This window comes from Aethalodelphis obliquidens, unplaced genomic scaffold (assembly GCF_003676395.1).
Source record: "Aethalodelphis obliquidens isolate GAN/ISIS:26980383/991018 unplaced genomic scaffold, ASM367639v1 scaffold18, whole genome shotgun sequence".
In the NCBI taxonomy this organism is placed as follows: Eukaryota; Metazoa; Chordata; class Mammalia; order Artiodactyla; family Delphinidae; genus Aethalodelphis; species Aethalodelphis obliquidens.
The window spans coordinates 1129338-1142104 of NW_020837962.1; the positions used below are offsets into that span (position 1 = coordinate 1129338).

At 43.9% G+C, this 12767-nt stretch overlaps 1 protein-coding gene across 1 annotated transcript in view; it reads right to left on the minus strand.

The window, feature by feature from the left end:
• Positions 1–9286, minus strand: part of BMERB1 (bMERB domain containing 1) — a 119646-nt gene extending 110360 nt beyond the window's left edge. Inside the window, exon 1 of the mRNA XM_027117308.1 lies at positions 9030–9286. Coding sequence (XP_026973109.1) covers positions 9030–9135 — 106 coding nt within the window. The 5' untranslated portion in view covers positions 9136–9286. The remainder of the gene's footprint in view (positions 1–9029) is intronic.
• Positions 9287–12767: the final 3481 nt, after the last annotated feature.

Sequence of the window (12767 nt, forward strand, 5' to 3'; positions counted from 1 at the left end):
CTTTTCCTTCTTTCCAATTGTTTAAATACTACCCAGTTAAGGTCCACTTTATATCCTGTTCTGTCAGCATCATCATCATCAACACCATCACCATCATTTAGGGAGACTGTGGCTTTCCACATTCTCTGCAAGGGCTTTCCACATTATCTCACTGAATCTTCCTCATTACCCTATGAGGCAGGTCTTCTTACTATCTCCATTTTATAGATGAGAAGACGAGGGACTTCCCTGGCGGTCCAGTTGTTAAGACTCTATGCTCCCAATGCAGGTTCAATCCCTGGCTGGGGAACAAAGATCCTGTATGCTGCACAGTGCGGCCCCGCCCCCCCCCACCAAAAAAAAAGCTATGTATAGCTGAGAAGATGAAATTCAGAGAGGTTAAGTAACTAACCCAAGGTCACAGAGCTAATAAGTGTTAAAGTCATGATTCAAATGCAGGCAGAATTCCCACTCTCAAACACTAGACTGTCCATGAAATCTTTCTTGGTCACCCCCAGGGAGGCCTCTCTCTGGGAAGCTACAAGTTTTCAAAACAGGAAAATTCTTCTGCTGCATTTCTGTAAATGTCTTTAAGCTCCCACCGCAGTTTTACCCTGAAGGCACTCTGAAGCAGTGAGACGTAGTCCTCAAGTTTACAAGGGATGCGTTTGTAATGGAAAAGGAAATTAATGAGCCAGAGAACAGAATCAGTACTAAGAAACCCAGAGAAGTGTCTAACCGACCTTATCTGTATCTGTATTAAGAGCGGTTTTACTAATCCCAGGAAATAAGAAAGGCAGTAGGATGAAGTCACCCGTGCTGGGTTCAAGTTCCAGCTCTGCCACTTACTAGCAGACTGGCATCGGGCAAGTTGCTTAATCTCTTTGAGTCTCAGTTTCCTCATCTGTAAAATAGAGCAATAAATGGCTCCATTGCACCTCACATCATAGGGTGTGTTGGAAGGAGTAAATTAGAGCATGCATGTAAACACGTGCTTGGAGCAGGCACATAGTAAGTGTTCAGTGTATGACATTTCTTACCATCATTCTCTTCTACTTCTCTTAAAATCACTAGTTTTGCTCCTTTAATGTCAAGGCATTTTAACTAAAAAATAACTATCAGTAAGTCAGACTCTGACTCATTCAAACAAACAAAAATCCCCAAACTTAATTCTAGCAGTCTAGTCCTTGGTCACCCCACGTGGACCCTGCAGGAAATGTGGAGCTGAGCCTTCTCCTGTCTAGCCTCCTACAAACTTATCTGGACTCCAAAATGCACTCACCTCCTGCCCGTCTTGTCTCCCTCACTTTTTAAGAGCCTAGCAAGCACGACTGATCCAGCTGTAGTTCCTGGGTAAAATGTGCACGTGTGCCATTCCCTCTGCCTGGAATGCTGTTCCCCTCATTCAGTGATGAAATGTTGTTCACCTTTTCAGCCTACTTCAAGAGTCCTTTTCTCTTCCAGACCCCAGGACCATCCCTCGGTGTGACCACTTGGACCTACAATATATTTGTTATTATATTATATAAATTATACCTGTATTTATTTATTTTTTATTTTTATTTTTTGGGTGTGCCACACGGCTTGTGGGATCTTAGTTCCCTGAACAGGGATCGAACCTGGGCACCTGGCAATGAGAGCACTGAGTCCTAACCACTGGACCGCCAGGGAATTCCCATCTTAACCATTTCTAAGTGTACAGTTCCATGGTATTAAGTACATTCCCATTTCACAGATGAAGAGAGTGGGGTCCAGGGAAGTTAGGCAACTTGTCCAAGATCACAGTGTTGGGAAGCAGCAGAGGGAGGATTGGAACACAGCCAGCCAGAGAACTCCTTAATGGTGAAGTCTGGGTCTTCTTCATTAGCTAACACATAGTAGGGGCTCAAGCCCATTGGGTAAGTGAATAGTTAGGGAATGAGTGGATTGTATGGTAAGCATCCTTTGTGAGTGATGTTCTGAAGCGCTACACATAAAGAGCCTCCACCTGTGCTTATCTCCAGCCCTCAGGATCATCCAGGTAACAGGTGATTCACATGAGTGAAACAGACCCCAAGGTTTCTTTCCAAGGGGAAAGAAACAGAAAAAAAAAAAAAAAAAAAAGTGGTGCATGACCTTTGGGATCTCCACCTCCTTGCCTGAGGCTGGCAGCTCACCTGAAATGCCCTTCTCCCCTCTCTTCACCCACTGAAACCCTGCTCAGCCTTCAGGTCCAGTGCAAACACTCCTCCTACTGTCATGCTGGAGCCCCCCCAGGAAGAGCCAATCTCTTCTTCTGCTCGTTTCCCACTTGTACCTTCATTTAACATCTATTTCATACTGTTTATACCGGTTTATAGTATATATCATGATGTTCTTCACATCTGTGCTCCCCTTCCTCAAATCTGTAAGCTTCTTCAGAGTAGGGGCTGTGTCTTATTTCATCTCTAATCTCTGCAACATCTAGCGTGGTGCCACGAATAACAGACACTGACCAGGAATATCTAGAGTCAAAGAGAGCTAGAATCAGGTTCCAGCTCTACCATTCACTAGCTTCGTGGCCTTCAGCTTTCTTAACCTCCTTAAGCCTCAGTTTCCCCATCTATGAAAGGGGAATAATTATCTGCTGACCTAATAGAGTTGTTAGAATTTAATAAGCTCGAGTTCATAGCTAAGGCTCACTAACTACTATTATTATTAATAAGTGTTTAATAATTAATCCAAGACCAAGAATAGGCATAACTGATTTTTCCTTCAATGAACATATAAGAAGAAAACGCTTGCAAAAATGAAACTTAAAATACCGAATAAACAGAGCTATGTAAATAATTGGTTTTGTTCAAAGGACATACAAGATAATATCATATTCATCATCTTTGCCTTCCTGCTATTATGGTTCCTGCAATAAAGTTACACAGTCAGCTGCCTCTCCAGGGAGACTGCAGAGACTAGCACACCTCCTAAACCTTAACCCTATGCTCAGTCTCCCAAAAGGTGGTCCATGTTGCCTTTACCCTTGTCACTCCTTTCACACTAAGGAAATTCCTACCACTTATCCAAAATGGGATTGATTAGGAAGGACCCTGGGACTATAGCGAACAGTGATTACATCGATCACCACTTGCCCCATGGTCTGATTCTTCATCTAGTAGCCGATGTGACCTTTTAAAAACAAAAACCAGCTCATGTTAGTTAAGCTAGACAATCAGCAGCAGCTTCTCCTACAACCAGAATAAAATCTGTACTTTCTTTTTTTTAATCACAACCTACAAGGTCCTACCCAGTCTGGCTCCTTGCTGATTTATCTCCTCTCTCTACCCTGACCCTCCCGGTTCCAGCCACCCTGGCCTTCTGTCTCTTCCTCTAACATACCAAGGGCCTTTGCATTTGCTTCTTGGATCCTTGACATTTACATGGCAAAGTGTCACCTCCTTGGGAAAGCATTTCCTGACCACTGGACGGGAAATATCCCTCCCCTATTAACTCCCATATAACACATCATCATCTGAATGACATTATTTATTTGCTTATGTATTGTCTGTCACCTTCACTCCCAGCCCACTTCCTGCTTTCCCCTTGAATAGAAGCTCCATGCAGGCAGGAACCTTGCCTGTCTTGCTCCACACTGTGTCTGAGCCCCTAGAACACTGCCTGGCACTTATAAAGCAGTTAATACCTATTTATTGAATGAATAAATGGGGAAGGGGGAGCAGATTATGGTAATTTTTCACTTTTTATTTTTATATTTCAGATGAGTTTGAATTCTTTATAAAGTGCATGTACTACTTCTGTAATAAGAAAAGAGAAATAAGACTAAAACAAAACTGAAATAATAAAATTAGCATATTTAATCAAATAGATGAAAGTAACACAAATTCTTTCCCAAGTATCTATAATATAGATTGCCGGCAATTCATATTTTTCAGTCTCCACACTGTTTATTAAACCTGAAACATTGGCCAGTTTAATGATCTGTTTGCCAGTCGGCACACACCCTTGGATTTTTAAATAATTGTCATCTCTCCTGGGCTTATAGAAAGATTATCGTTTGAGCTTTCCACTTTATTCCAATCTCCTACTCATAAGCACATTTATTTCCACCTCTATGCTTTTGCCAATGCTGTTATCTCTCCTGGCATCTCCTACCCGCTGTGCCACCATCCCCCACCTCCCCTGTCCAAAATCCTGATCATCCTTTAAGGCACACTCAAATCTTTCAAGAAACGGCCATGACCACCGACAACTGTGCTTTTAAAAAGCTCTGTGCTTTGTCAAAAGGCACCTTGTCTTTGTGTCTCCCCTAATTAATTACAGTTGGTTGAAAGCAATACTTTTATATATCTAACCACACTGAAATGTCACTATGCATTTTCCAACTGAGTAAAAAAAAACAAAAAACCTACTCACTTCTAGTGGGAAAATGTTGTCAGAAGTGGATGGGAGGGCTTTCCTGGTGGCACAGTGGTTAAGAATCCACCTGCCAATGCAGGGGACACGGGTTCGAGCCCTGGTCCGGGAAGATCCCACATGACACGGAGCAACTGAGCCCATGCGCCGCAACTACTGAGCCTGTGCTCTAAAGCCCGCGAGCCACAACTACTGAAGCCCGTGTGCCACAACTACTGAAGCCCGCACGCCTAGAGCCCGTGCTCCGCAAGGAGAAGCCACCGCAATGAGAAGCCCGTGCACCACAACAAAGAGTAGCCCCCCTGATCACCGCAACTAGAGAAAGCCCATGCACAGCAATGAAGACCCAACGCAGCCAAAAATAAATAAATAAATGTATTAAAAAAAAAAAAAAAGAATAAGTGGATGGGATCAATTCCTTAGACTCTTTCTCAAAGGAGAAAATACTAGGTGGTTTCCAAGGGTGCAAAAGCCGTTTCCTATACCTTCCCATAAGGAAGAAGGTGGTATCTACACAATCATTACCTGGAACTTACAAAGAAATGCACGCAAGGAAAAACTGGCAGGCTGGAATAATCTCCTCCAATGCTATTGGGCACCATCCTCACCATCCTATTGCTGTGGTCCCCAACCTTTTTTGGCACCAGGGACCGGTTTCGTGGAAGACAATTTTTCCACGGACCGGGGGTGGGGGGACGGTTTCAGGATGATTCATGGGCATTACATTTACTGTGCACTTTACTTCTATTATTATTACATTGTAATATATAATGAAATAATTATACAACTCACCATAATACAGAATCAGTGGGAGCCCTGAGCTTGTTTTCACTTGCCACTCACTGATAGGGCTTTGATATGAGTCTGCAAGCAATTGATTTGTTATGGTCTCTGTGCAGGCAAACCTCTCTGCTAATGATAATCTGTATTTGCAGCCGCTCCCCAGCGCTGGCATCACCACCTCAGCTCCACCTCAGATCATCAGGCATTAGATTCTCATAAGGAGCGCGCAACCTAGATCCCTCGCATGCGCAGTTCACGGTAGGGTTCGAGCTCCTATGAGAATCTAATGCCGCAGCTGACCTGACAGGAGGCGGAGCTCAGGCGGTAGTGCAATGATAGGGAGAGTCTGTAAATACCGATGATGCTTCGCTCACCTGCCCGCTGCTCACCTCCTGCTGTATGGCCTGGTTCCTAACAGGCCACAGGCTGATACCGGTCCATGGCCCGGGGTTGGGGACCCCTGCCCTATTGTGACAACCATTCAGCATGGATTGAGTGCTTACTGTATGTCAAGCACTGTGCTAAATGCATTATATACATTATCTCATTTAATCCTCCCAACAGCCTGAAGTGGTCCTTACCATCCTGTTGGAAGATGTCACTGAGAGGATGGAACTGCCAGCTGACTCTTGAGCAGGACTGGGGTCATCGGAGGCTCCTCACCCCTCCCGTCCTTGAAATGTATATTCCACCCATTCTTCTTGCACTAGGAGCCAGTTCAAGGATGCGGCTTTGAGAGAGTAGGATGTTGTTGAGACCATCAGGATGGGATACACCACTGAACCCCATTAAGGCCTCTATGTAAACTGTTGAGATTCTGGCGGGCCGGTGCAGAGATCTTGTGGTGCCCAAGACAAGCCTCGTATGTAAGTTCCCTTGTTGCTAAACCTGCCACCTACCAATCTGGAGTGGCTGTCTCTTTCTTTGGCCTCTTCTTGCCCTCTGAGTACGGGGCCAGTTTCAGATTTCAGCTGGCAAGTTCCCAAGGGTTCAAACCAACATATCCCCATTTTATAGATGAGACAGCTAACTTACAGAACGGTTCAGCAATTTTCCCAGGGTGACAAAGCAACAAGGTGTTAGAGCTGGTTTGGATCCATGTCACCTGATTTCAAAACTCTCATTCTTAGCTACTACACTATTTATATCTTCTACCTAGAAACTCTAGCTAACATTAAAGAGAATGGTTAATACAACCTTAACTGAAAATGACCAGTTTTGCAATCTTTTTCCCCTTTTCAAGTCTTTTTAAGTAACACCTACTCAGTGTTTAACATAAAATATTTAAATATGTGTAAAAGTTAAACAGAGAGTGTCTTCTTTTTAATGGGCCTCTCTTTTTCTCCAGCATTTCCTGCATAGCGACATTGGCTTGACAATTATTATGCCACAGAATCAATAGTACTAATTTTCACACTTCATTAATAAATAAGTGGAGGCCCCAGATGTTATGGGATGGATCCACAGATCCCCTGGGAGTTGAGAGAGAGTCCAAAAAGAAAAAAAAGTCCACTTAAAAAAAAAAAAAAAAAAGTTAGGCTGCAGACAAGAGTCTAGAGATCAAAAGTCTAGATTCAAAAGTGAAACTCTGAAAAAAAAAAAAAAGTGAAACTCTGGATCAGTGCTTTAAGAAGATTTTGAATTTGAATAGGTAAAAATGAAAGAAAAAAAAAGATTTGGGGATCCACACCAAAAGCAGATCAGAAACTGTGGTCTTGCATCTGAATGGGAAGCAAGAGTGAGAATCTTTGTTGGTTTGGAAGAGAGAGGATAAGAAAGCCTTTCCGCCAACCTTTTAACAGTTTGCAGCCTAAGACTTAGAAGTACAAAAATTTCAGGAGCAAAAATGCTATAAATCAGGTTTTCACTGCAATTTTTCTGTATGCTTGAAATTTTTCCTAATAAAGTGGTGAGAACATAAAAAAACATAAGAGAATTACTAGGGACCTGGCCAACATTGCAGCTTTAGTCCATAGTGTTGATTTATGTAATTCTTTGCAAAGGATAAAAACAGGTTCTTTCTACAGATGTAGTAACAAAATAATGGAAGCAGCCAATATATTCAGCACTTACCTTGAGCTCTACCTACATCATCTTATTGAATGTTCACAATTAAGCCATAAGGTATGTATTATTATCATCTCCCTTTCAGAGAACAGAGGCAGAGTGAGGCTTAAAAAAAATGTGACTAGTTATAAATTCAGTCACATGTCAGCAAGGGGGCAGAGCCAGGATTCAAACCCAGGGCTTCTATTCTGCACAGACCCAGTAGTCTTTCAAGGCCACCGTGAACTCCAGAGACCAACAGGCTGCCACATACTTAAAATCACTGAATGTGTTCTGGGACTCTCAACAGATTTAGAAAGCTTCCTGAAAATGTGAAAGCAATACACCTTCAGGTTAAAAGCAGAGAGGGGTGCAGGGGCCCAACAAACCTGAGTTCAAATCCTGACTCTGCCACTTAAATCACCTCACCTAGCAAGCCCCAATTTTTCCATCTATGTAAGGGGAGTCATAAGTCATAATATTCCCCTCAAGGAGGCTGTTCCAGGGATTGAATGAGAGGATGCATTTAAAGTTCTTAGCACAGGCAAGACCTAATACATGGCAATCTATCAACAAAAGGCAGCCATTGTGGGTATTATTTTGAGCTTGCAGGAAGACCAGAGACCCTCAGCCCTCATGTCATGTTAAAGTACCAAAGCCAAAGGGTTTTGAAAGGATGAAACGGGAGGAAGGACACATATTTTAAAAGGAGAAAGAAAAGAAAAGGAGAGAGGCTGGACACACTCTGGTTTCCAGGTGCAGAACTAAGACATTTGACTGTGATTTCTACTTGAACCCATGAAAACCAGAGTACAGTTGAGCCATTCTAAAAAGATCTTCTTAATTTGTAATTACAGGTATGGAGAAAGCACACATACACACAATCTTCTACCAGGTGAAGACAGGAAAAGAGCATATTCACAATACTTCGGTCCAACATAGCTCAGCGCCAAGGCAGGAAGCTGAGGGTCCTTGTGAAGGGCGAGACGGCCCTTTCCAGCCCGGATGGAGGTACGGAGCTAAAGCAAGCAGTGCAAGGGCAGGGGACTGCTAAGCGCCCGGGGTTTGCAGGGAGGGCTGGTGACGCTGGGACCCCTGCAGCTGCCTCTATACTTTGAGAGCAGGAGTTTCAACTACTGCATCCTATTCATTAAAAACAAACAATCCTTAGTTTATTTGTTAATGTTGTTGACCCCAAAATACCGTAGAGAGAAGTAGCAAATACAGTCTGTCCATTTCAGAACTGCCTTCTAGGATTGTACCCAAACCAGAGACTTTGAGTCAAGAGAGAAAGAAGGGCGTGCACAGGGTTAACCTTCCCCTAATCCTTTCCCTCCCACTCGCGACCCTGGAGAAGGCAGGAGAAGAAACGCTGGGAATTTCAGGTGTGCCCTGAACCTCACGCCGGGGGAGAAGCAAAAGCAGAAACCCAGCGGACACTCCCCCCTCTCCAGAGACGTGGGCGCTTTCCAGGATGGTCCAAAGGCTCCAGCGTCCTAGTGCATCCCGGTGAAGAAAAGACCCTCCTCCCTCGGCTGCGGGAAAGACCCTACTTTCCAAGACCGGCTGCGAGCTTGGATCCGGGACTCCCGAGTCCACCCCAGACTCCCGGCTCAGCTGCCTGGAGATTCCCGAGCCTCCCGGTGAAGCCCAACCCGGAGGCTTTTGTTCGAGGGAGAGAGCGTCGCAGCGCAGCGCAGCGCATCCCCGCAGCGCTGAAAGCCCCGCTGCGGGGGCGCCTCCCTCGGTCCGCTCCCTACCAACCCCGCGCTCCCGCGACCACCCGCTCCAGCGCACGGATCCCCAACTGTCCCACCCCCCGCCCGAAAACTCACTTCTCCCCAGTCCCTCCGCTTTCCACGCCGTCTCCTCCACCGCCCCATAGCGCCTCAAAGGCTTCTCAGCTTCCAGATGGATGGACAAAGATTGCTTTAACTCCATCGCTGATCTCCGCGGGCAGGTCGACGGGTCTCCCTTTACTCCATCTCCGCTGCGGGTTGCAGGGAGGGAGGCGGCTCCAGCCAGCAGCGTCTTAAGGGGCCGGGCGCTCGTGACGTTGCTCCATCTCTTCCGCCGCCAGGGCCGGGGACAGCCGACTGGTACAGGAGTGTTGGGGGGGGGCGGTGGGGAGGAGGGGGAGAGAGAGAGAGAGAGAGAGAGAGAGAAAAAAAAAGGATGAGGACGCATGCGCAATGGACGCTTGGGGCGGGGAGCTTGGGGGCTGGGTAGAAGAAAAGAGGGTAGGTGATAACTCTACGAAGAACAACAAAACAACTAAAACAGAACCATCACAAAGGAAGTAAAAACAAGGCAGCAGCCCATACTGGGGCTTGTGACATCAGCGTGCTGCTAGGTTTTGAGTGGGATTTGTGAGAGCATCTCTATCTGGGGGCAATGGATCCATCTTTGTGGCGAGTGTTACAGAAGCGTGAGTGTGGACCTGGATCTGTGGGTTCTGGGCTTGGCTGAGTGCGTTTTCGTGACAATCTCTGTCGTTTGCATCTGTGTGTATTTTGAATTTGAATTTGAATATAAAATGGGACAGTCTTGTCTGCCGGTGCCTGTGTCCACTCTGTATGTGTTTGCATGAACTTCAGAGAGACATGAAACTATTTTGGACACAAGTATAACAAAGCTATTTGGAACATGGGTCTTTACTTTCCAGAAACCCAGAGGTTTATCTTAACCAACAAAGCACAGCAGCATTAAAAGTACAAGGTAAAATCAGCAGCTAGACTGATTTTTAAAATAGTACTATTTATTGAATGATGGCTAGGTGCTAAACACTCCCCAATAACTCTGTGAAACAGATACTGTTTTGTTAGCTTTGTTTTATAGAAGATGAAACTGAGGTGCAGCAAGATTAAGTTATTTGCCCAAATTCCCACACTTACCAAGTGGTCTGGTCAGCACTTGAATCCAGACTTAGCCTCTTTATTGTACTGACCTTCTTGACTGCACAGGTATGTAGTTTTGTACTGGGCTGGGGGAGAAGCTCTATAGGACATGTGTTGTTCATTTGTTGTTTGTTGTTATTCTTAAGACATCATCTGGGGCAAGTATCCACACAGCTTGTGGAGGTATGAAAAGGCTTTAAGAAAATGATTTATCAACCAGCAGCAAGAGGCTTCAAAAATTTATGATCAGGAAAGTACTTCTAAATAGCTCATGAGAGAAAAAGGAGATAACAATGAAAAATTTTAAATATTTAGACCTCGATAGTCATGAGAGTATCACATATCAAAACTTGTAAGTTTTGATGTAAGTAAATGCATAGCCTTAAATGCATGCATTTAAAAATGTAAGTCTAAAAATAAATGGGTTAGGATGAATAGGTAAGCAAAATGTGGTCTTTCCATACAGTGGAATACTATTCAGCCTTTAAAAAGGAAGGGGATTCTGCAATATGCTACAACATGGATGAAACTTGAGGACATAATGCTAAGTGAAATAAACCAGTCACAAAAAGACAAACACTGTACAATTCCACTTATGTGATGTGCCTAGAGTAGTGAAAATCACAGGAACAGAAAGTAGAATGGTGGTTGCTGAGGGCTAAGGGGAGGGAAGAATGCCGAGTTTTTGTTTAATGGGTATAGATTTGCAGTATTTCAAGATGAAAAGAGTTTTGGGGGTGGATGGGGGTAATGGATGCACAACAATGTGAATGTATTTAATACCACTGAGCTATACACTTAAAACTAGTTGAACTGGTTAAAAAAAAATCATTGTATTCAACTGAAAAGACTACAAGAGAAAAGAAGAGATAAAACCTAAGTGAAGTAGAAAAATAATAATAAGAGCATAAATTAAGGTAATAGGGACTTCCCTGGTGGCACAATGGTTAAGAATCCGCCTGCCAGAGCGGGGGACACGGATTCAAACCCTGGTCCGGGAAGATCCCACATGCTGCGGAGCAACTAAGCCCATGCACCACAACTACTGAGCCAGCGCTCTAGAGCCTGTGAGCCACAGCTACTAAGCCCACATGCCGCAACTACTGAAGCCCGCGTACCTAGAGCCCATGCTCTGCAACAAGAGAAGCCACCGCAATGAGAAGCCCGCACACTGCAATGATGAGTAGGCCCTGCTCGCCACAACTAGAGAAAGCCTGCGCACAGCAACGAAGACCCAACACAGCCAAAAATAAATAAATTAAAACAACAACAACAACAACACTGAGTGGAGAAACTGGAACCCTCATACATCACTGGTGGAAATGTACAATGGTGCAGCCACTTTGGAAGACAGTCTGGCATTTTCTCAAAAGGGTAAACACAGTTATCACATGACCCAGCAATTCTACTCCTCGGTATAGACCCACAAGAAATGAAAGATACATCCACACAAAAACTTGTTTGAACAAATGCTCACAGCAGCATTATTCATAATAGCCAAAAAAGTGAAAACAACCCAAATGTCCATCAACTGATGAATGAATAAATAAAATGTGGTATATTCCTACAGGGGAATGTTACTTGGTAATAATGAGGGATGAAGTACTGATACATGTTGCAACACAGTTAAATCTTGAAAACGCTATGCTAAGTGAAAGACACCAGTCACAATAGACCATAAGTTATATGATCCCATTTATATAAACTGTCTAGATTCTTTATATACAGAGAAAACATTATAGCAAATCAACAGAGAAAGAAAGTAGGTTAGTGGTTGCTTAGGGCTGGGGGTGGAGGAAAATAGGCGAAGGCAGGGACTGCTAAAGATTACAGGGTTTCCTTTTGGTGAAAATGTTCTAAACTTGTGATGATGGTTGCATAACTCTAGTAATATACTAAAAACCTTTGAATATGTACCTTTAAAAGGGTGATTTGAATAGTATATGAATTATATCTCAATAAAGCTATTAACAAAAAAAATTAAATTGAATGGAATTTAACCATTTAAATCGCAACACATTATCATAAGGTTAATGGAGACTAAGGCCAGCCTGTGCAGCCAGCCAGCAGGGAATTCCAGGGGTCTGGCCACACAATCCAAATCTGTCCTGGTCCTACCTGGGGTTTGGCATTACCTGATGGTGGCTGTCCACTCTAGCTTGTGTGTGTGTGTGTTTTTCATATTCTTTTCCATTATGGTTTATTACAGGATATTGAATATAGTTTCCTGTGCTAAACATAAAGACCTTGTTGTTTATGCATTCCATATGTAATCGTTTGCATCTGCTAATCCCATACCCCCGATCCATTCTTCCCCCATCAGCTTGTGTGTTGATGGATGTCACTTGAGGTCCTGTGGCAACTGGAATTTCCAAAACAATGACAGTGATTCCAGGACAGTGATTCCCCAGTTAGTGGCTCAATTACACGGCCCGATTCAGAAAAATTAGGCTAGGCAAACACCTCCCCACCCATCAGCCCACCCCCGCCAACCCTTCTGTCTCCCACTTAATATGTACCTTGGCCAGCATTATCCTGGGGTTTTAGTGAATTAGCCATTTTGCTACTAGTATATAGGCTATATGTTAGTAGGACTACAGTGATGCTTCTGTATCTGGAGAGATAGTAAAAGTTTCAACTGCAATGCAAACATATTCATGAAAGAACATCAGAAGG